Here is a 25,410-nt window from a genome sequence, read left to right as displayed (position 1 = left end):
CTTAGCCAATTCCGGATGATTTCTCTCTTGAATGTGGAGGGGAAGATTTTCTTTAGTGTAGTAGCGCAGAGATTAGCTAGCTACTTAGAAAGGAATAGCTTGATAGATACCATGGTGCAGAAGGCAGGAATACCAGGTTTTGCAGGGTGTTTAGAGCATACTAGCATGATCTGGCACCAGAGTCAGGCAGCGAAGATTAAGAAAAGGGACCTGCATGTAATATTTTTAGATCTTGCAAATGCGTTTGGTTCAGTACCGCATAGCCTCATTTGGAGTGCATTTGACTACTTCAAAGTGCCACAGGTAGTTGTTAACTTGGTTAAAGCATACTTTCAGAATATTAGGTTGTGTCTAAGGCCTAGTCCACACGAGCATGGGTATTTTTAAAACCAAACTTTTTTGGCCTCCAGTTTTTAAAAAAATCTGCGTCCATATGAGCGGTGTAATAAAAATACCTCCGTCCACGTGACACCGCAAATGCCAATATCAAGCAATGTAATACACATGCCAAAGCAGTAGGTGGCGATATAACTCCTAACTGTAAGGCTGTTGTAGCCGTTCAGTAGGCAATAAAACGTCATTACCGGAAAAACAACGATCTCTGAACTCCCCCCCACACCCACTCAGCAGAAAGAACTCCAGAGTGTTGAAATCAGTCTGATGACAGATTATGATTCCTCAGCAGCTCCATGAGAATCACTGTGTCATCATGTCACTGAGTAGCATTAGTTACAAAGTACGGCAGGTATCACAACAGGTTGGCAGAGGCTAGAAATAGGCATCATGGCAGGGTGTACAATTTCTCCATTAGCATTTACTATGGCGATGGAAGTAATCATCAGGCCTTCTAAGTGGGTGGTAGGTGGGGAGAGACGGCAGAACGGGTTGCATCTTCCACCAGTTAGGGTTTACATGGATGACATGACACTGGTGACCACAGCAATGCCATGTACAAAGAGGCTACTAGAGAAGGTAAATAAGAACTTCAAGTGGGCCAGCATGAAGATCAAGCCTAGTAAGTCTAGAAGCATCTCGATATGTAGAGGGAAGTTAAGTGATAGGAAGTTTTTCATAGATGATGAGGAAATCCCAACAATTAGGGAAAAGTCTGTTAAGAGCTTAGGTAGGTGGTACAATGTAGAGTTGAATGATGAGGAACAGGTGGTGAAATTTAGAAAAGTTGTGGCAGAAGGATTGGATAGAATAGATAAATAAGAACTTCCAGGAAAGTTGAAGTTGTGGTGTTTGCAATTTGGGCTATATCCTAGGTTAATGTGGCCACTGTCAGTTTATGAAATTCCAATATCCGTTGTGGAGAGAATTGAAAGGTTGGTTAGCGCTTATATTAGGAAGTGGTTGGGCGCTCCTAGGTGCCAAAGTAGTGTTGCATTGTATGGAAAAGGGATACTTCAGCTGCCAGTATCTAGTTTAACAGAAGAATTTAAATGTACCAAGGTCAGGACAGAGCTCTTGTTATCTGGGAGTAAGGACATGGTAGTTAGGAGTGTGGTTCCAAATCCAACCAAGGGGAGGAAGTGGAACCCAAGATCGGTAGTTCAGGAGGCAGAGGCAGCTCTTAGGCATACAGAGATTGTAGGTAATGTTCAGTTTGGCTGGGGAGGCCTGGGGCTTGGCTCAGGCAAACCAGTATGGAATAAAGCAGGTCTCAAAGATATGGAGGAGAATCGTATTAGATTCCTGGTAGGGGCTACATACGATGTGTTACCAACCCCCCAGAACCTAAAACTGTCAGTAGATGGGGACCCATCATGCCCATTGTGTTCAGGTACCGCAACCTTAAAGCATATTTTGTCAGGCTGTAAAGTTAGCTTGTCACAAGGCCGATATACATGGCAACATAACCAGGTGCTGAAATGTTTAGTTGCAGGCATCGAAGGGAAATGAAGACAGGTAAATTCAGAAGGTGTTAAGAATAGGAGTTTAGCAATTCAGTTTGTCCGTGAGGGGGAGAAATACAGAAGGGATAAGTTAGTGAGGAGGCAAGGGTGTGGCCGCCTAGAAGGTGCTTGTGATTGGGAAATGCAAGTAGATTTAGGGGGAAAGATTGTTGTTCCCCAGGAAATAGTTTGTACCAAGCAGAGGCCTGACATAGTGTTTTGGTCAGTAAGTCAAGGGATAGTTTATTTCATTGAGCTGACAGTTCCTTGGGAAGACTCAGTGGAAGAAGCCTATGAAAGAAAAAAGCTTAGATATGCAGACTTAGGAGCAGAAGCTGAGCAGTGAGGATGGAAAACTAGGATTTGTCCAGCGGAAGTGGGGTGTAGGGGATTCATAGCAAGATCAGCTGTCTTGCTCCTGGGGGAACTCGGAGTGCAGGGACAGAGTTCGAGGAAGACAGTGAAGGAAATGTCAGATGAAGAAGCCAGAGCTGGCCAGTTTATCTATAAGAGAAGAAATAATGTCAGTTGGGGGCCAGCAGGGGGAACTACGAAGCAGGGTACATAACTCCTTGAGATCAGGTGGAGAGATCCACCAATCAGTCCTCTCAGGAGAAAATCCAGGAAGAGGAAGGTTATTTAAGTGTTTAAGTTTGTTTGAGACCATGCTGCAAGGTGAGTGTGTTTGCTGATCCTGTGAGTTAATCTGTCTCCTTTAACTTTAGCTTATATTGGAGTTATGCTATGTAGCATGTGAAAAAGAGTATGGTGAATGTGCTAGGAAAGGTAGTATCAGCACTGTTTCTACCTGGAGCTCGCATGTACAGAGCCCGGGTTTGGTTGAAGGTGGCAGTGATGTTTGGGCTGAGAAAGCCATGCATAAGTAAAGTAAAGGAGGTTGTTGGGTTGGTGCGGGGAGCAGTGAGACCTGGCATTAGGGGAGTGTCTCTGAGACACCAGAGATCACTGTCTAGCCTCCTGGAGGTGTCGTGGGACCAACTAGAAGAAACACTGGTGAAAAGAGGTTCCCACCTGATGACCCCAAAGACATGTTAGTTATCACTGCTCACTGGTCTGTATAGTTAAGCCTTGCCATAATAGCTTATCATAGGGCTTAGGAGGTTATTCACTGAGTGCTGATCCTTTCTCTAGAGCACACACTTCTTCTGTTTATTTGAATGAATGAACTGTTAGAATAAACACAAGAACACTTTGCACATACTGCACAATAAGTCTATTTATATAACTACTGTACATATCCATCCATCCATCCATCCATCCATCCATCCATTTTCATCCGCTTATCTGGGGCCGGGTCCTTTTCAACGGAAACAACTTTGCAATTTTTGACAACATAATTTCCTGTCCCTTTTGTGTCTGGAAAAAAATATATTCACACTAATAGTTGAGTAAACCTTAATTTTTGATAGTTTATTGCAATTTATTTGATAATTAAATAATGAAAACTTCTTAAAATGCAACCGTTGCCCTGAGGCAACAATATACCATTATGGGAAATTGCATATGTTGCCTTGAGGCAACAGTGAACCATTATAGAATCACCATGGCAGCATGAAATTTTGGTAGTGTGCGTATAGGTATATATATGTTCAAAGGCATACCATTCATCATAATTTTGTTTTGATCTTTACAATTTAACAAATCTGATGTTGGTTGCAGTAAAGTAAAGTTCAGGCTAGGAGAAGACCATCAAACAATGAAGACCTGGCTGAGAAGAAGCACAGAGGCCCCACTTCACCAGTGCCATCACCACCTTTGCATCAGGACAACACTGACCATTGGCCTATTTGGGTGGAGAAAACAGCCCGGTGCAAGTACCCTGGATGTAAGGGTATAATCAAAGTGCAGTGCACAAAGTATGTCACCTACCTGTGCTTCACTCCTGAAAAAACTGCTTCATGGAGTTCCATAAGCACTGAGCGGCAACACCACAAATGATGTCAGGAAAGACACAGGACAGGCATTGAAATAGAGCAGTGATGATCAAACACTGGAATTTGACACCAGATTATTGTATTGCAAATGGTTCTGATCTTTGTTTTGAAAAGTAATTTGTGTAAAGTTCAAAGAATTACACTTAGTTTCTTCGAGACATTCATTTCAATGGGTTGTTCCACAATTCAGACAAGAAACCCTTTAAAAAAGTTCCTTTTATAATGCCTTTACATTTGAAATGGCATGTGTTGTAACCATTTGAAGCTATTGAATATTTTACACATGTTTATGAAATGACTGATGTTCAAACTAAAAAAAAAACAACTGTCCTTTTCACTTATGCACCATTATGGTACAATGTTGCCTTCAGATTTAGTCTATTTTAACACATAAAAACACTCCAAACATTTGTTTCCTACCTGGCATCATAATGCGTACCATAGAGGGATATCAACTATAAAATCTAATGTCATAAACTAGTTGTTACTGTTACAGCTGACATAGGGCCGACCCCTCATGGTGAAATAAACTGCATTGTTCACAAATAGCCCAGGAGTGTCAAGCCTTGTGTGAGGGTGACAAAGCTGCCACCTAAACAATGAACATATATAGCAATAACACTGTTCACAAACCTTGTCAATCTTCCCTGGACCGGCAGCAGCCTCCTACCTACATCTCCCAGGTCATTCCCACTACAGTGGATGAGGAGGACATCTGGGACTGCTCAGGCTATTCTCTCAGTTTAGATATTAAAAAAGTCTGCTGTATTGTTTTACACTAAACAGCAATAGAAAAGTAACTATTACTCAGTTACTCAGTTACTGAATAATAGTTACTTGGGGACAGTTGCAGGATGCTGCGTGACGGGTGATGTCCCTGCTGCAGACTGCCCTGTCTGAGCCAGCACCTAGAGACAGTGAGGATTGTTGTTATTGTCACCATTATATTGTCTCTAAGTAATCATTTTTAGTGCATCATGACATTGTTATGCATGTCATGATGCTATATCAAAGTGATGTTGCCAGTGGGAACTATAAAGAAATCATTTGTTGATGGCACATTGTATATACTTGATTATTCAAATGGTCTTTGAAATGATAAGGAGTTCCTGCTGATTCTGCAAACCAGCATCCAGCGACCAGTGTTTCACAGCAGAATAGTAACACGGTAGAGCATATTAGGATGACAGTAACAACAAACCTCACTGCCTCTAGGTGCTGGTTCAGACAGGGCAGTCTGCAGCATGGACATCACCCGTCGTGCAACATCCTGCAACTGTCCCTAAGTAACTGTGGAACATTAACGTCTGCCATACCATGTGCTGATCATTTTGTTTGCATTTTGGTTAGAGAATTGTAGGGGTGGTGTTCCTCATGTTTAAGTTAGTAAGTAAGTTAATTTAGAAACCAGAGAGAGTCTGGAAATTAGAAATTAGAAATCATGAATAGAGTATCTTTGGTTAACTTACCTCTTTTTCCTCCCACATCTTCTTGTCTGATGATTCTGCTGGCAAAAAGAAACTGCTGGTGCTGAAAGTGTCCAATCAAAGGAGCGGAGACTTCAGCCTCTGTCTAACCAATCAAAGGCACGGAGACTTCAGCCTCTGTCTAGCTAATTAAAGAAGTGGACAGCTGACCAATAAAAGGAGCAGAGACCCCAGTCACTGTCCCTGTCTCCAGTCTCAAAACTCAACTCTTTGCATCGCGCTACTTTTGGCATTGTGTAAGTGTTGAACAGGGATTGTCGAGCGCGCGTGTAGGGATTCTCAGCACTCGTGTAGACGGGGTCAAGTGCGCTCTTGTCACAGCGCTGTGGTCTCAGACCTCATTTTGTGGGCACAGAGCAGAAATACTCCCTTGTGAGGCTGCTTTTCAGCTTGCGGATACTGTTGTGTGTGTGTGGGTTTTGAGACTAATTAAATGCCATAGGTACAGCAGTCTACTGCTGAACGAGCTGCTCAGTGCACCTACAGTCATGTAGGGGATGAGAGGTGTTGTCCATGATAGATGTCTGCTTGGTTAAAATCCTCCTCTTACCCACCACCTCGATGGACTCCAGGGGACAGTTTAAGACAGAGCTGGCCCTCCTGACCAGCTTGCTCAGTCTTTTCCTGTCCCTGTGAGTACTTCCACAGCCTCAGTAGACCACTGCATAGAAGATGGCAGACACTACGACGGTGTCATAGAAAGTTCTCAGCAGTTTCCTGCAGCTACCAAAGGACCTTAGTGTCCTCAGTGGGTGGAGACGACTTTGGCCCTTCTTGTACAGGACGTCTGTGTTTGTTGACCAGTCCAGTTTATTGGTGAGATGAATGCCCAGACATTTGTACTCTTTCACAGTTTCTATGTCCAAACCCTGGATGTTCACTTGAGTAGCCTTGGGTACCTTCCTCTATCACTATCTCTTTTGTCCTGCTAGTGTTGATATGAAGGTGGTTGACCTAACACCAGTTGACAAAGTCAGTGATGACCCTCCTGTACTGCAGATCATTCCCCTCTGACACACATCCAACAATGGTTGTATCATCAGAGAACGTCTGGAGGTGGCAGCTGTCCATGTTGTGTCTGAAGTCCAGTGTGTACAAGGTGAAGAGGGAGGGGGCGAGGACTATACCCTGTGGGGCCCCTGTGCTGCAAACTACCATATCAGACACATAGTCATGAAGCCTCACATACTGTGGTCTGCTGGTGAGGTAGTCAATGGTCCATGCAGTCAGGTGGCAGTCAACTCCAGCTCCTTTAAGCTTCCCCCTGAGCAGTGATGGCTGAATTGTATTGAAAGCACTAGAGAAGCCAAAAAACATGACTCTCACAGACAGTGCTACCGGGGTTCTCCAGGTGTGACAGTGATCAGTGGAGCAGGTAGATGACTGCGTCATTCGCCCCAATGCCCAGATGATGATAAGCAAACTGCTGTGGGTCCAGTTCTGTTCTTACCAGGGGCTGGAGGTGGTTAAGTATAAACCTCTCCATGGTCTTCATTAGGTGGGAGGTCAAGGCTACAAGTCTGAAGAGGTCTTTGGGACCGGAACCCCACAGGAAGTCTTCCACAGGACAGGAAATCTCAGGTTGAAGATGTGCACAGTCCCTGAACAGTCTGGAGCTGATGCCATCTGGACCTGTTGCCTGTCTCGCCTTGATCTACGTGAGCTCCCTCCTCACCTGGTCAGCCATTATGGAGAGGCTGCAGTGGGGGTTGGGGTCTGACCAGTGGTGTGCACAGGGGGGGCCCAATTGTTGAAAAACGCACGCTAAAGTGCCCTTCTGGGAGCCAAAACGCACACTAAAGTGCCCTCTTTGGAGCCAAAACGCACACTAAAGAGCCCTCTTTGGAGCCAAAACGCACGCTGAAGTGCCCTCTTGGGAGCCAAAACGCGTGCTAAAGTGCCCTCCTGGTTGGCAAAACACACTAAACTGCCTTCTTGGGTGGAAAAAACACACTAAACTCCAGAAGACTATTAGGACCAAGAAATACTATGAGACATAACTGTTGCAATGACTTTTATGTTGGGCCCTTTTTTGATATATATTGAGCCAGAACTATATCTCACAGAACCAGTTTGGATTATCTGGTGCTAATATGGTGTTAAAATGCACTAGAATACAGGAAATGGAATCTACTTAATTGAAAATGTTATGGGGGAGGACCCCCAGACCCCACCAGGGATTTATTTCCTTCATACATCCATGTCTCTGTGTGTTCTTCACAGTTCAACGTTGAATCTACACAGCTGATCCTAACTACAAACTAACTTGAGTAGGCTGTCTAGTTAGTCTGTTTTAAGGCTATATAATGTTATATTGGCATAACATATAAACATGTATAAAGTGCCCTCAAAAACGTGTGGAACTTAGTGCCCTCTTCAGTGGCGAGAACGTGCTGTGTGTGCCCTTTTTTTTCTTTTCGCCCTTGCCCTTCAAAAAGTCTGTGCACGCCACTGGGTCTGACTTCCACTGAGTGAGGCAGGAGGAAAGGGGTGTAGGGTGGAGGGGGGTTTAAAGGTGTGAGGAAGGTGCAGAAGGGCAATAAAGCAGATTTTGGAGGAGAATTGGTATGTTTCAACATATGAGAATTTCAATTTGTGTGAATGTGTTTGGAGAAGAAAAATGTGTGTACTGGATGTGTGTGAATGCTTGTAATCATCCCATTTAGCATGGCTCTGACCCTTTGTGTAATGTTTATGTTTGGGCTTATGCTGGCATATGTATCAGTATGTATGTGTATGAGACAGTGTGTAAGTGTAACTGAAAGCTGCTACAATGCTGGGAAATGCTAGCTGCCACAGTCTGTCCCTGCACACACACACACACACACACACACACACACACACACACACACATCCTGGGGAAAGCAGGCAGACAGCCACTGCAATGCAGAATAGAGCTTCCCCCTCCACTGTGTGGGAGACACACCAGTCACTGAGCGGCAGGGGCAGACTGGAGATTCCTTGTTTTGTCATTTCAATAGTCTGGTTTTCTCTCTCTTTTTCTCTCCCTCTCTTTCTTCATTGGTCTTTCTATCTCTATCTACCTATTTTGCGCCATCTCTTGTGTATCTCATTCCCTAGCTCATTTAAATTAAAAACACAAAGCCCAGTGGCAATAGAGATGGTGTTATCAGCTCTGACAAATGATTATTATAACAAAAAATGAATGTAATTTGTACAAAAACAATAATACTGACTATATTATGAATAACACTTAGTATTAACACAATTCAATTAGTGTTTCATTTGATCTATCATTGTATAAATTTCCGATAAGTATCAATAAAGGAGGAGGAGGTGGAGAGGGGCACATTGAGCAAACTGAAAGCTATAATGGACAGTAGCAGACACTCTCTGTCACACCTCACCTTGTTAGTTAAGTTACTTTTTGTTTCTCACATTTATCTTTGTTGTTTTATGTTGAAACTCACCTGTTGTCTCATTTCAGGTCCTTCACTTCCTGCCCTTGTGTTTTCCCACCTGTGTGATTAACTGCCCCGCCCCTAATGTGTTGCACCTGTGTCTCATTGTCTCCCCTCCCTGTAGAGTATTTAGTCTGCTTGTTTTCTCCCCTCTGTGCCAGTTCGTCTTGTTTCTTTGTGACAGTCAGTACGTTTACATGGACAGTTTAATTCCACTTTTAATCGGAATGAACGGCCATTCCAATTAAAAGTGGTCATGTAAACGGTCATTCCGATTGAAAAATGGTCATTCCAATTGAAAATTAAATCCGATTAAAGGGGGTGGTTTATTCCGTTTGTCATTCCGAATGAAAGAATTTTGTGTGCATGTATACACTCATTCCTCTTTGAGTTCATTCCGGTCTTTCTGCGTATGCTCGTTTCCTTGCACTTCTGGTGCGATGACGTATATAGCGCGCATAGCAACGGGCTGCATAGCAACGGGCTGAGCTAGAGCAGTCGGACTCGTTGCACTCACCGGTTTCCATTCGCCACAGCACGGTCTTCTACCTCTCTTCTCCTGCTCAACAGATGAAGCATTAGCAGAACAAGGTTGTTGTCATACTGCTGCTTCAAGAATATAAGCAAAACACGCCAGAAAAAGGCACTAATAACGGCGCCGTCAAGCATCTTGTTATCCGGAGCGAGGACTACAGTGTTTTCTTCCGGTAAACGTAAACACGTAACATCCGCCCCGCCCCCTATCCAATCAGAAACCTTCCCTGCCCCAAACCTTGCGCAGACCTGAATAAAGGCGATTGAACTGATCTCCTATGTAAACCCTCATTCGGAATTAATATTTCCCATGTAAATTACCTGGAAACACTTTAATTCCGAATGATTTCATTCAGATTCATTTCATTCCGAATGACAAGCCATCATGTAACCGTAACCAGTGTTCCAGCGTTTTTTCCTTGTGAGTCTTCAGTGTTTTTTGACTAGTTGCTACCCTTTTTGGACCCTGCTTTTTGCCTGCCGTCTCTGTACCTTTGCCTCCGCTGTTTGACCTCCTGTGTACCGACTTTGGCAAGATTAAAGGACAAGTTTGTGTTTTCCACTGTGCACGAGTCTGCTTTTGAGTCCCTGCGTATGTCAGTCTTTACACCCTCTCCACAGCCTTCTGGAGTGACAGAGGAGCAGCAGCAGCAGCAGCAGTCGTCTCATCTCACTGCACTGCAAAACAGAGCGTTTCAGAAGATCCTTCATCCCCACGGCAATGAGACTGTTTAATACGTCCTGAATCCAGTCACACACACACTGACAAATTTTCACAACTGGACTGGACTGTGTAATGGACAATTCTATTTTAAGTTAATCTCTATTTACGCTCTTATTTTAATGTATTTTATTTTGGGGTTTTTTTGTCTTTTGAGCTGCTGGACAGCTGAATTTCCCTTTGGGATAAATAAAGTTCTTTCTATTCTATTCTGTTCTACAGTGGAGCATATACTGTTTGTGTACAAGGAGGGGCAATGGTTCACAAATTTCACAATTCGATACACTACAATACAATGGTTTGTGAGCAAAGCATGTATTGTCCATTACAAATATTTTGGGCATTTGTTTTTTGTATAAAGCAGGAACAACAGTCTGGCTGAAATTGACTTGTTGAAGTCTGGGTAAAGCACAATAATTTTTTTTCTTTCTCAATACATACATGTACATAAATGTTAGAAAAAGACTGTTAACTGTATAGTACTGAACTGTGGAGTTAGACCGTCAAACTGTTTTACACCATTTCTATCTCCAGTATTTTTTGTGTGAACCTTAAAAGCCTGCTCGACGACACACTGAGCCAGCCTTAACAAAACCTCTCCCCAACAATATAAATACTAACATTAGAGCGCATAGTATCAGTGTCATTTCTATTAACCTATGTGTGTTGGCAGTGAGTTCACTTTGTCTTACAAGCTCTCAGCTCACAAGCAAGCTCTTTCAGTCTAGTAAATGCGTGAATAAACACCTCTGTTAAATGCCACAGTCACATAAACACAAGCTAACTAGCCATCATTAACAGACCTTTCAGTCTTTCTGGCTGAATAGGCTACCTGTAAAAAATGTGTACAAAAGGTACAGGACAGCACTCCAATTATAATGTTTATTGCCACTCAAACGTTTTGGATGAAACCCTTCCTCAGCGTGCACAAGCAACAAGAATAGGCTACCTGGTCTACCAGCAGTTACTGCTCACTGCTTAGCTGCTGAATGAGAAGCTGTAAGCATGCAGCAAATCTCATTGCCTGGTTCAGAGGGTGTGTTGTGTGCTATGCAACCATGTGTGAGCTGCTGGCTTAGCTGCTAAGGGGAGTCTGTAGCTGTGCAGTGGCTCGTTCTTTGGCTTGGTGTGGTTTTATCCACCACTCTCTCACTATCGTTGTCCTTATTCCCAGTGACACCAAAGTAGCCTAAATCAGACCAGTAGGTTAACAGAGGATCTTCTGGTTCTGCTCTGATAATGGTGTTATTAACTATCTTGAAATGAGCTGGTTTAGCATAGCTGTCTCCCAGTGTGTTTTACTGGAGTAGAATATTCTGGTTTGGGGGTGGGAGGGGCAGACAGCATGTCACCTGGTCCGTCCTGTGGGGTGCCTTGTTGAGCGTAGTGGCACTGAGAACATTATATTAACACAGTTTAAGCTGTGTATTTTGTTTTCTAAATGTAATACAATAGTTTAACATATAATTTGGTTTGTAATGTATTTGACTGAAAGCCACGGTTAATACAAATCCTTGTTTTGTTACTCCCCTAATATGTACATATCCTGTTTGTAAACAACATACTGCCACTTTCCTCCTGTCTACATATTCTGATGGCTGGTCTTAACTTCTGTGTCACCACACAGAGGATGTGACTGTAAAAGGGAAGATTAAAAAAAGTCTCCTGTGCAGCTTCAGGTTGTTTCATTAGGCTCTGATCGCACAGAAAGTGTTTAAGCAGCTGGAGGCGGCCTGTTACTCAAGCAGCCCTGCCCTTAATTATACAAAAGTTTAAGCCTTAATAAAATAGTTATTATAGTTATTAGGCAGGTTATATAAAAAAATCGAACCCTTCCTGGCTTCGTTTTGTGGCCCTGGACTTTGCTGCTTGATCTGTGCATGCATCTGCTGGACACAGACTGATTAAATATGCTTCATGGTGGAGCCTTAACCCCTCGGGTACCAGGCTATTCCATTAATCTTTCTCCTTCTTTTTTGTTTTTGTTATAAAGGACATAACTTGGTTCTTCTTTTTTTTTCACAAAATTCACCGAGTTTACAACAGTTAGTGTATTCGAGTGTCTGGATGCTCTTTATTTATGAAAAACCAGTTCCAACAGCAGATATTAATTAGCCTGAGTGTGACTGTAGCTCCCAGAACCTTCAGTCTGACATGGCTTCCATTGAAGGCGATTTACAAGGGGGAGGGAATTTGATTTTTTCCCTAACCAATCAGTAGAGATCAACGACTCACCCAGAATCTGACGTCATTAGTATCCATGCCTTGGGGGTGCCGAAAACAAGCGAGCATTGCCCGTTTAAAATGTCTCCGTCGTCGTGCACACTCAGCTGCTTCGCCGTTAAATCCAGTTTAGCAGCTTCCTTAATTTGGTGCTCCATTAACGCGAGTAGTGGCGAAATACCTCGATAGCATCGTTAATGTGGTCTGTAGGATCTGTAGCGGTCGCCATTGTTGCTATCCTTACCAGTTACCCACCGGCGTACAGCTTGACATCAGCGTGGCGCTGATTGGCTAATCGCTAGACGCCCGGCGTTCATTGGTCCATCCATCGTTTGGACGAGATAAATCACAAATTCATTGAAGTATGCCAGACCAGAGATGCAAGCCTACTCAGTTGACTGGGCGGGGTCTATGGTCTGGAACCAGGCTAGATATTAATACTTTTTTAAACTAGATTTAGAGAGGATATAGAGTGGCTCACATAACCATAAAAACAGCTTATGTTAGTTAAGTGTAGTTTGACCCAATTTTGACCCATATAGCCTATGCAAATCGTTCCATGATAATGTCACTGGAATGCGAATCTACAGACATCTAACATCTTTCCTAACAAGGAAATGGTTGGCAGAACTCATGTTATTTGTCATTTCTGTCTTTTCTCATAATGCTGTGTGTTATTTTGTTGACCACAGCAGAGTGTTAATATCTGACAGAATCCTACTGTCTTACCTGTAGGAGGACACCCCGCTGTACCTGTCAAAGGTGAAGTGCTCTAGGGTCTGCGTGTTGGCTTTTCTAATTTAGTAATGTGTGTGTGTGTGTGTGTGTGTGTGTGTGTGCGTGTGTGCGTGTGTGCATGTGTGCGTGCGCATGTGCATGTGCATGTGCATGTGTGTGTGGTGGGGTGGGGGGGTTGTGGTTTCTACAGGGAGTTTGCCAAAGAGAGAGAGCGGGTGGAGAAGAGGCAAGAATTCCTAAAGCTCCGCAGACAACAGCAAATAGAGAGAGAGTTAACTGGGTACCTGGAGTGGATCTGCAAAGCAGGTCAGAACACCCCCCCTCACCCCTCCCAGAAAATAAATAAATAAAACAACCCCCCCCCCTCCACACACACACACACACACACACACACACACACACAACACATTGGAATGCTGTAATTGATTTTCACACAAATATGACCGGATTATGGAGGTGTGACATTTGTGTTGCAGAGGAGGTGATGCTGGCTGAGGAAGACAAGAACGCAGAGGAGAAATCTCTGGATGGAGCATGGTATAAAAGGAAACACAGCAACTCTGGTGAGGATTGTTATCTTCAGAATCAAGATAAAAAATGTACAATGCAGTGCCATGTCGGAGGCATAATCAGGTGGTTACCAGCTGAATGTACCAGAACTAAAGCAAAATACTGAGATAACCTGTATCTAAATAATTTATGACCCATGGTGTACTGTAAGACTACAGGGGGTCGTGTTATTATGCCTTTAGCTAATGTGACCAATAGATGCTCTGTTAAGGTACATTTTTTTCCTACTTTGTATTTTTGCATAGCTGCTGTCATAGCAGCTGGTTGGCTTCTTCCACTCCTCCTCTTGTATTGCTGCATCACTATTTAAGTTCTATGGTACATTCCCTCTGCCAGCTGTCTATGCATTACTACCATCTACAGCAGGGGAAACCAACCTTTTTTTAAACTGAGAGCTACCTCAAGGGTTCTGAGTAATATGGAGGTATCCTAGGAAACACATATGTATTTATACTTGCCACCGCATTTCATCAACAAACATTTTTGAACAAATGGTAACTGCTGTCACAATTTAAAACAGCTATACTGTCACATATATAAACAAATCACCACATCTGTGACAGTTTTGAACAAATCATTACTTCTGTCACTTCTTTTTTTTTTTTTTTTTTTTTTACAAACCACCACATCTGTAACATCTGTAAACCCCTCACTGGTCTGTAAAGGTCTGTACGTGGGAAGTGTTGTGGAAATTCTCTGCTTCTGGTGAAGAATGAAATATAGACTTCTATTGGCCGACAAGGTTTTTATTTTCTTTGCAAAGAAAAGGTCAATCAACACACGAGCGGTCAGAATGAAGAAAGACCCCGAGCATGAGAAAGCCTAAACATTTATACCTGAGGAACGCCTCTTAAGGTGTGTTTCACACCCTTCTGTCTGCTGCAGGGACCGGCACCCCTACCCAGGGTTTTCACACTCTTTTGTCTGCTGCAGGTATTGGCACCGACCCCCTAGGGTGTGTTTCACACTTGGTGTATCCTGCATTTGCATAGGGGATGCCAGTGCTGTTGCAGTAACCTTTAAGCCATAGGCTACATGAAGCTGCATGAGTCTGCTAAACTTAACGTCACCAAAGGAAGGGGGTGGGAGGGGCCCGGAGATGATGCACTGTTTATTCGAGTGTAAAATACTATCAATAAGACGAATACAGTCTTCCCTGAGCTTTATTGATTGTTGCAGTTTGAGGTCATTAAATCCTCCCACGTGAGCCACAAGGGGGCGAGCGAGCCTTACTCTTCCAGAGGGCTAAATCGATTAATGAGAGGAATTTCACCTGTGGGAGAGGGAGAGCGTGGGGGGGTCTTCCTCTTTTGCCTACTACTGTTAACCAAGACCCAGGGGCCAGGAGTGGAGTTACAGCCACATACTGATACGCATACTGTATCAGTGGCTGATACAGATAATTTCTACAAGCATTCCCCTCTGAGGTGCGTATGTGCATTCTCCTCTTATCAAAGCCACACTGCCTCTCAACTGCAGCCTCACCAAGGGTAACAGCCACAGTCTGATTGTGTATGCCAGGGTGGAAGGGTAATAAGATTAGATTTAAGTCCAGAGAGTGAGGCTCATTGGAGTTCAGAGGCTCATGAAAAGTACAAGGGCCCTAGATATAATTCCAAAGCTCCTATCTTCTCTTCTCCTCTTCTTTGCAGTTTTTATATTCTCGTTAATTTTTTAAAATAACCCTCAATGGCAAAACTGACCCCTGTTTAAATGTAAATGTAAATGTAAATGTTCTTTATTTATACAGCCCTTTACAACAACCCTTTCGGTGAACCAAAGTGCTTTACAATAGGTGCAAAAGAAACAATAAATAAAACAATTAAAAATAAATAGAGGCAATAACAACAATAAAAACAATAAAAGCAATGAAAATAATAAAAGCAATAGGAGCAATAAAATACAATAAAATAAAGTAAAACAGAGTAAAAGTAAAAGAGTCACCACACTACTGGGTATTAAAAGCCATCCTAAATAAATATGTCTTCAGTCTAGATTTGAAAAGGCCCAGGTCAGAAATGAGACGCATTTCAACAGGGAGCTTATTCCAAAGCCTGGGAGCAGCGATGGAAAAGGCTTGATCACCCCAGTGTTTGTATTTTGACCTGGGCACTTCCAGCAAAAGTTGGTTTGACGATCTTAGCGCTCTACCAGGTTCCCGAACAGTTAAAAGCTCAGTTAAGTACACTGGGGCGAGACCATGAAGAGCTTTAAAAACAAACATTAAAATTTTAAAATCAATCCTGTACTGGACGGGAAGCCAGTGAAGGGATTTAAGAACAGGAGTGATGTGCTCTCGTCTGTTAGTGCTGGTTAAAAGACGGGCCGCAGCATTTAGGCTCTGTACGTAACTTTTTACCAGTAGTATTATTATTATCAGGGGTTCAAACCTGAAACCCCACTGTGTTTGTGCTGTTTTATAATTATTATGATGAGGATTGTTTTTTTCTTTAATAATATTTTCACAAATTCCTGTGAGATGGTACATTGTAGACATGAAATTTTCACCAGTAGTTGGAAGTTGTGTGCAAATGCTGCTCAAGAAATATTATACCAATTGGCCAGATGGGGGAGCTATAATTTCAGGCTCAAAACTTCAATTTTAAAAAAGTCCATGCCCCTCAAGTTGTAAGCTGGTTTGTGCTGTTAGATGGCGCACAAGTACAGCTCAATGTGCTCTACAGATCAGCCTCAAGATTCAGATTAATGATAAAAAATATAATGAACAAATAGATTATGATGAATAAACATAAGACTTTTTTTCCACCTGCAATAAATACCCACAATTACAGCTTCAACATTAACGCATTAATGCGTCACTAATTTTACAAAAATGGACCATTCTGCATACTTTTACTTGTTGTTTCTCTTGTACTTATACCAGAGTAAAAAATCTGGGTACTTTTTCCACCACTTCAATGATGTGTCAAATTACTCCCTTAGCTCAATGTTAAAACATAATGGGAATTTGTTAAGCCTAAGCTTAAAGAAACAGAAACTGGATCCACAATGCAGATTCAAACAAACAGTCTTTATTGTCCAAGTCCAAGGGTGAGGAGAGGGGGAAAAACTCAGGGCTGGGGAAACTTCCAGGGAGGAAAAGGTGGCTGGCAGAGCGTGGCAAGAGAGAGAGAGAGAGAGAAGAGAAGGAGAGAAGAAAACACAGCAAAAAAGGGCCAAGCTGGTTACCGCAGATGGATAATCAACAAACTGGTGATGAATGGAGAATGAGACCAGGTATTTGTGCTGCAGCAGAGGTGAGTGGCAATCAGTGGAGATACAGTTCAGGTGATGGAGGAGGAGCTGCAGCAGAGGTGAGTGGCAATCAGCGGTGATACAGTTCAGGTGGTGGAGGAGGAGATGCAGCAGCAGAGACATAGGTCAGCCACGTCCAGCCAGTAACAGACAGGGAAGACCAAACAAACCAAAACAAGCAGGGGAGGAAGGGGAGGGGAGGGCTGAAGGGGAACAGAGAGAACACACACACCCTGCATCCCAACAGTACCCCCCCCCCCTCAAAGGGAGCCTCCTGGTGACCTTCCAGGGACATCAGGGTGGTCACGGTGGAAATCACTGATAAGAGAGGGATCAAGAATAAAGGAACGGGGCACCCACGAGTGTTCATCTGGTCCATAACCCTCCTAGTCAACAAGATACTGCAAACAGAGGGGGATATTCCTGGAGGATAACCAAACTGACTGACCTTGTTGGTAAAGGGGTGCAGGTCTCTGGTGCTGGTTGGCATAATGTTGGGCTGTTTCCTGGGCTTGAAGCAGTGCCTCGCGGGTCTCGGACCAGATCTTTTTGCAGAGTTGGATGTGATCTTGAACGGAGGGGACTGCAATGGAGGCTTCGTGAGAGGGAAACAGGAGGTTGGTAATTGAGAGAGGCTTGGAAAGGTGAAATACCTGTGGCTGAGCTGGGGAGACTCTTGTGGGAGTACTCCACCCAGGACAGATAGGAACTCCAGGTAGTAGGGTTCTTCTCAGCCACACAGCGAAGGGCGGTTTCCAGGACCTGATTGGCTCTTTCCGACTGTTCATTGGATTGTGGGTGGAAACCCAAAGACAAGCTAGCTGTGGCCCCCAATGCCTTGCAGAAAGCTTTCCAAACTTGAGAGACGAACTGGGGGCCTTGGTCAGACACAATATCATGGGGGATGCCATGTAAATGCACAACATGTTCAGTTAGTAGATTAGCAGTTTCTGTGGCCGAAGGCAGCTTTTGCAGGGCAATGAAATGAGTGGCTTTGGAAAAGTGGTCTATGATGGTGAGAATTACTTTTTTACCTTTGGACAGGGGAAGTCCAGTCACAAAATCCAAAGCGATGTTGGACCAGGGACAACTTGGAACAGGTAGGGGGTTGAGAAGACCAGCAGGGGCTTGATGGGATGCCTTGCTTTGGGTGCAGGTGGTGCAGGCCGCCACAAAGTTACGGGTGTCCTGGTCCAGACTGGGCCACCAGAAATGTCTCGTCAGGAGGGCAATGGTTCTGTTTGCCCCAGGGTGGCAGGCAAACTGGGAAGCGTGGCCCCAGTCCAAAACCTGGGAGCGCACCGAATCTGGGACAAAAAGGAGGTCAGCAGGGCATTGCCAGGATCCGGTTGGGTTCGCTGTGCATCCCTCACAGCCTTCTCGATCCCCCACGAGAGCTGAACAATGATACGACCGGCAGGCAAAATGGTATCAGGAGAGGCCTCGTCATCACCAGAGGAATAGGGCCGTGAGAGAGCATCTGGTTTGGCGTTTCTAGTGCCAGGGCGAAAAGTCAGAGTGAAGTCAAAACGACTAAAAAACAGAGCCCACTGGGCTTGCCTGGAATTCAGTCTCTTGGCTGACTGAATGTATGAGAGGTTCTTATGGTCCGTCCAGACTAGGAATGGCTTCTCGGCTCCCTCCAACCAGTGCCTCCATTCTTCCAGAGCCAGCTTCACAGCTAACAGCTCCTGATTGCCCACATCATAACTGTGCTCTGCAGGGGAGAGAGGTTGGGAGAAAAAGGTACAGGGATGCAGACGATTATCAGGACAAACATACTGTGAAAGAATAGCCCCCACCCAGAAGCATCGACTTCAACGATGAACTGTCTTGTGGTGTCTGGCTGAATGAGTACTGGAGCAGAGGTGAAAAGCTGTTTTAGCTTACAGAATGTTTTTAATGATCTATTGTTTTTAATGTATTTCTCTTGTAAAGCACATTGAATTGCCTTGTGTATCAATGGTGCTATATAAATAAAATTGCCTTGCCTTGCCTTGTGTGCCTCAGGTGACCAACAGAACTGCACTTTCACAGAAGTGAGTCTGGTGGAAGGAGAGGCAACCTTACTATAGTCCCTGATAAAGCGTCTGTAGAAGTTAGCAAACCCCAGGAACCGCTGCAACTCCTTGCGGGTCTTCGGAATGGGCCACTCCTCCACTGCTGTGATTTTGCTGGGATCTGCCATGACTTTACCACTCTGAACAATATACCCCAGAAAAGAGACAGACTGAACATGAAATTCACATTTCTCAATCTTCACAAAAAACTTGTTTGCCAGGAGACGTGTGAGTACTTGGTGGACATGCGAGACATGCTCCTCTTCTGACTTGGAGAAGATTAAAATGTTGCCCAAATAAACAAACACAAAAAGATTCAGGAAGTCTCTGAGCACATCACTGATGAGGCACTGAAGAACTGCAGGAGCATTAGTGAGCCCAAACGGCATGACCAGATATTCAAAGTGCCCCAGGGGAGTATTAAAGGCAGTCTTAGCTTAGTGAAAACCTTAGCACCAGTCAGAGGCTCGAAGGGGGCTTGAAGAGTCAATGAGGGGAAGGGGGTACTTGTTCTTAATGGTAATATTGTTGAGGCCCCGGAAATCAATGCAGGGTCTGAGGGACTTATCTTTCTTATCAACAAAAAAAAAAAACCTGCCCCTAGTGGCGAAGTAGAGGGTCGTATGATGCCAGCAGCAAGGGAGTCAGATATGTACTTTTCCATGGCCTCCCTCTCTGGTCGAGACAGATTGTAAAGACGACCGGAGAGGAGAGGGGCACTGGGCAACAGGTCAATAGTACAATTGTACAGACAGTGAGGTGGTAATGACAGTGCTTTTTCCTTACTGAAAACTCTTAGGTTGTGGTATTCTGGGGGGACATTGGACAGGTTAGGTTCAAATGGCTCGGGTACTGGCTGTTGTTTGTCTCCTCCTGTCGGTGGCAAAGCAGATTTCAAACCCAGAGCATGACAGAAAGGACTCCATCCAATAATTTTTCCTTGTGACCAGTTTATGTGTGGGTTATGCTTCTTGAGCCAAGGGTATCCGCGGACTAATGGAGTTTGAGGTGCAGTTATGACAAGGAAGGTGAGGACTTCACAATGGTTACCAGAGAAAATAAGTGTGATAGGAGACGTTTTGTGAGTTACCTGAGCAAACTCAGTACCGTTGAGCTCCAGGGCCGGAATGGACTTTTCTAGGGTTGTCAACTCGCATCCAAGATGCTGTGCCAATTGTTGGTCGATCAGACTGTCCTCAGCTCCAGAATCAATAAACACTTGAACTGGTTGAACCAAATTGCCAACACACAAAGAGGCCGGGACCTGCAGTCGAGAGGCTGGGGGGGAATGGTGGCTTGCCAGTACCCCCATCCTTACTGGCGAGCCCTGTCTTTTGGGTGAAGAGGACAGGTAGTGACAAAATGACCAACTTGAGCACAGTATAAGCACTCACCAGCACGACGCCTGTGGAGGCGCTCTTCGGTTGTTAATTTGGCTCTGCCTAGCTGCATAGGCTCTTCCTCCGCAGGGTGAGCTGGGGGGAGCGAGTGCGTGACAGTCTGTGCTGGTCGTGCCATAGGAGGAGATGCAGCAGCAGAGAAGTAGGTCAGCCATGCCCAGCCAGTAACAGACAGGGAAGACCAAACAAACCAAAACAAGCAGGGAGGGAAACAGAGAGAACACACACACCCTGCATCCCAACAGAATTACCATCAACGAACTCCTTAATATTAGCATCGCGATCAGGATAATATTATCCTTGCAAACAATCCATTTTTATTTCACATGTTTGACATAAAACAAAATATGTGCTCATACGTAAAGGCATGCATTCCCCATGCTCTCTGGAAAACAAACTAATAGTGGCTGATTTCTGTCCTTGTGTCCAGTCATTGTTATTGTTGAGGATGCAAATGCTAGATAGGCTCTGTGTTTTAGCCTTATTACCTCCGCCAAGGAGGTTATGTTTTCGCCGGCGTTGGTCTGTTTGTCTGTTCGGCTGCAAAATAACTCAAAGTTCTGAACAGATTTTGATCGGTTGAAGCGAAGTGGATAAAATAATAAAATGGCGGGAAATCGGAGCTGCTTGGCGGAGGTCTGTGTTCTCCGAGTGCTCTAGTTGGTACTGTTATCTCATGTAAGAGAATGTCGCCACCTGCTGATGTGGCGAGTGACTGCACCTCACACAGATATTTTTGTACAGATCCTGTTGTGGTAGGAATTTGACAGAATTACACAAATAAACAAGCGGGAAGTCACAAATGTCACATGGCCCACAAACTGACAGGAAGCAATTCACAAATGTGCAAAAACAGTTTCACCTGTAAAAATGGATCAACAGATGTGTAAATATGACTTCACGTGTATTTGCTGTGGTGAAACTGTGTACATGAATAAAACCTGTAACATTTTTATGTGAAATTAGGTTCCATGGTTCCAGGTTCCATGTGGTTTAATGGTTCAGTCATACAACTCTATTAGATGATACAGAGTTGTGATCTTACTTATTCGACCTTTGCTTTATTTTTTTTTTAAACCTTTAGCTTGAATAAAAGAGGAATTGTCAGAAAAATAATTTTCCTATTGAACTTCAGCAAAAGCTTGATGAATCTGAGTTTAATCAGATCAGCTGTGACTTCTGTGATTTTTTTCCTATATTGTATTTGCAGTGCTAAAGAGGACCAAGAAGAGTAAAAATGACCTCATCAATGCAGAGGAGGGTGAGGCCCACTTCACTGACATCTCATCTGTTGGTGAGGACGAAACCTGATACACAGTATCATAGTACCTCATTACTGAAAGTCTCCATGCTGTCCAAACTTCAAACTGTGTTGGGACTGTATATCAAAGTCTCTAACTGAAGTTAGAGAAGAAACAGAAGTTAGAGCGTCTTTAGCTTCTGTACTGTTGTATTTTCCAGTGAAATGATATATCATGTAGTTTTGTACAAGAGCAATTTAAATCATTCTAGCATTGCAGCAAGCAACATATAATTGGATTGCTAAAAATAGGGCAACCTAAGCCTAATTTAGGGTTTGGCACACTAGATTTTTAATAAGTGTCGCTCGACCAGAATTACATGTTTCCAACAGAAAAAGTGTCGCATGACACTTTTCTTTCTCGTCACACAGGTCAGTTGTCGCGGACAAAATCATATTTTGTTGCACAATGTGATTGGTAGTGTCATTATCGCAATCCAGGCCATGATGTGAATCCACACTGACTCCAACCTATATTCAGTGTGTCTGTCTACAGAAGCTATAGTCTGTCAGCAGACAGGGGCCATCCTATCATAGATCTATCGGCCGGTCAAACTGCCTTCACCAGGTGAACTGATAACAGACATTTACTGGACAAAAATAGTTTTCATGTCACAGGAAGAAATCCAACAATGTTTGTATTTACTGATTCATTGATTTCATATCCCAGTCTACTGTAGTGAGTTAGGGGAATCTACAGCTCACAGACAGACTGGGAGCTTATTAATCGATGAGTAGGCCTATCCACCTTATTCCTAACCCCCATGATACCTTGTGTGAATTATGGGCCCGACCTCTGGTGCCGAACTGGAACTGGCATTTTTCAGTGATAACAGCAAGCTAACAGTATGTTTATCCTCCTTTCTATAGTGATTGTGAAATAAACGTGAAACACACCACCTGTTACACCTCAAATGGGATAATGTGATCATACCTCTGTCACCTCTTACAGCCATCTCAAAGCATTGGTTGTTTACCTTTTTAACCAAGCGCTTTAGTAATTAGCTTGCCTTGCTATGTTAGCATGCTGTTAAATTTAACTGAGCCTGAGCTAGCTCACAGTAAACAGCTACTCCTTATAAAAGATGATTTATAATTTCTTGCAACTCATAAACAGATGCTGAACACAGACATTATTAGGGCTGACCCAAAAAATTCGAAGCTTCGAAGCTTCGTTCGATGGCACGGGATTCGATTGTGAAAAAAAGAAATCAAAGTTTCGGCGCTTTTTTTCCCGTTTTTTTGAGAGAGGCCTTAAACGCAACACTAACCCAACTAGCGCACTCAGAGCCGCTCTGAGTCTGGTGTCAGAGACACTTCTGATGCTCTGAGTTGCGCATCTGTTTGATTGTGCTGCAGTGTGCACCAAGGGTTTTAATTTAAGGTGCTCACAGACTCGGGTGCACTATAAACGGAGTGGACTCCGCGAGAAATGTCCGCAGTCATTCGGGCTTCCATCGTCGAACGCACTTCCGTGTTGTAGTTTTCTGTAAAAATGTCAGTGAAACACTGCATTACCCCCAATTCTTGTGCGTTTCTGTCATGGGGATGTGAAAAATACATGCCGAGCAGTCTTTTGAGTGACAGTGGTGTATGGAGCGGAGTCCCCCCCCCCCACCCACCCATCGTTGAATGCTTTGAATTAAATTCATTCTGAGCTCCGAAGCTTCGAATGTCCAAAACTGTAGTCGAAGGTCAGCCCTAGACATTATTTAGTATAAATTGTAGTTCCATGTAAAGTTGATAACCCCTGATGTTTACTAGCTAATGTTCCACTCATCTGCATCAACAATGCAGTTTATACATTTTTAAAACTGCTGTTTGAATAAATCAGAGTTGTACTGTGTGGAACATAAAGCCTCAGACTTCAGTGATATCAGTAATATAATGTAGTGGTAAAATAAATAACTTGGGCCATTCATAAAGAAGTAAGGTAAATCAGTAACACACTCTCAGACTAGATGACTAAACACGTAGTTAAAGGTACGCTACCATTTTTATTTTATGATGAAAATAGCAATGGGTGAGGAGAAGAGGTAGACCAGAGATAATGATAAAAAGTGTCCAAAGTTTGAGATGATTTCAAACTGAAACAAAACAAAAACTCTGTTTCGTGAGTTTATTATAATACTGAACTAGCTTACCTCAATAGCACAACATTAATACTTAAGTATCTCAGCAGAAAGCATCTAGTCCAGGGAGCGGACCCAACAGAAGGTAACATTGACATCAGCCTCCCTTTAAATCCATACCGATTCTGACCTGCATTCAGTGTCTCTGTCCACAGAAGCAGTTGTCTGTCAGCAGCAGCTCAGTGAGATCTGAGAGCACAGCAGCTGGTCAAACTGCCTCAACCAGGCTGACTGACAACAGATAATTACTGAAGGAAAATTGTTTTCATGTTAGCACCGTGGGCAGAAATCAATAGTGTTTGTATTGAATTATATTTCTGGTCCAACTCTAGTGAGTAAGGGGAATCTCCTGCTTACAGACTGACTGGGAGCTGATCAGTTAATGAATATATTGATAGTAAGTTAAAAACACAATCAAGCAGGATAATTGTGTGATTTTAAACAGCTGTTTGTGCAGTTTAAACTACACTTTGTGACAGAAATATACTCGGGCCTTAAGAAAATGCAAGGTGTCTCTGGTTAACATTGAGCCCTGGGGTCTAGATGAATTAAATCATGACTACTCAAGACAAGCGGGACGGTGGTGTGGTGGTTAGCGCTGTGGCCTCACAGCAAGAGGGTTCCTGGTTCAAATTTGCAAGTTCTCCTCGTGTCAGCGTGGGTTTTCTCCGGGTACTCCGGCTTCCTCCCACAGCCCAAAGACATACAGATTGGGGAAAGGTTAATTGGTGACTTTAAATTGTCCGTAGGTGTGAATGTGATTGTGAATGGTTGTCTGTCTCTACATGTCAGCCAATGTCAGATAGAATAGGATAGGTTCTGGCCCCCCCGCGGCCCTCGAGAAGATAAGCAGTTAGAAAATGACAAGACAATATTTTTCTAGTTCTAAAATACACTTTCGCGGCAACTTAGACACATCGTCAGTGTTGTATCCTGGGTTCACTGGGTGTTTCGGGTCTCACAACAGACACCCTCGCCCAGGCGACCCAGCTGGGGTAATCAGTCCCGGCTTGTGTCTAAGTAGCTTTAGTTGTCCACGGATCTCCCTGCTTGATCCACAGCCATCTGGACGCCTTTTCTGCCGCATCAGTGATGTTTTTGATGGCTTTTCTGTTGTGCTGTCCCTTCACTCCCAGAATCCTCTGATGAGAGACTGGCCTACGAATCCTCTGCACCCAACCTCGATGGGGTCGCATCGGGTCCTCCATCCTCTGCTTTGGCATTCGCCTGCCAGCTCCTCATACTTGGCCCTCTTCCTCTCAAAGGCCTCCTCCATCCGGTCTTCCCAGGGAACAGTCAACTCCAGCAGGACCACTTGCCTAGTTGTTTCTGACACCAAGACCATGTCTGGCCTGAGTGTGGTCACTGCGATGTTCTCCGGGAATTTGAGCTGTCTCCCTAGGTCGACTTTCAGCTGCCAGTCTCAGGCTGTTGCCAGCAGCCCCCCTGCTTGACTCTGGCACTGCTGTGGCTTCTCCCCAGCCCTAACAAAGGCGATGGACTGCCTTGTTAGTTGTTGGTGTTTACTGGTGGAGATCCCTGTGCTGATGACCTCTGCGATGACCCGCAGCACTTGGTCATGGCGCCAGCGGTAGCGCCCGTCCCCCAGCGCCCTTGGGCAGCAGCTCAGGATGTGCTCCAGTGATCCAGCACTCTGGCAGAGAGGGCACAGTGGATTCTCAGCCAGGCCCCAGCGGAAGAGGTTGGACGGGCAT

The 25,410-nt window shown here is 44.1% G+C and overlaps 1 protein-coding gene across 1 annotated transcript in view; it reads left to right on the top strand.

Annotated features, from left to right (window-relative positions):
• The window catches only part of LOC125890225 (voltage-dependent N-type calcium channel subunit alpha-1B-like), a 657,655-nt gene that overhangs the window by 387,080 nt on the left and 245,165 nt on the right, over positions 1 to 25,410 (top strand). The window contains exons 9-11 of the mRNA XM_049578752.1: positions 13,169 to 13,284; positions 13,455 to 13,541; positions 21,474 to 21,557. Of these exons, the coding sequence (XP_049434709.1) occupies positions 13,169 to 13,284; positions 13,455 to 13,541; positions 21,474 to 21,557 (287 nt within the window). The remainder of the gene's footprint in view (positions 1 to 13,168; positions 13,285 to 13,454; positions 13,542 to 21,473; positions 21,558 to 25,410) is intronic.

This window comes from Epinephelus fuscoguttatus, linkage group LG6 (genome assembly GCF_011397635.1).
Source record: "Epinephelus fuscoguttatus linkage group LG6, E.fuscoguttatus.final_Chr_v1".
In the NCBI taxonomy this organism is placed as follows: Eukaryota; Metazoa; Chordata; class Actinopteri; order Perciformes; family Serranidae; genus Epinephelus; species Epinephelus fuscoguttatus.
The sequence above is the reverse complement of the archived record's forward strand: the minus strand, read 5'-3'. Positions and strand labels throughout refer to the sequence as shown.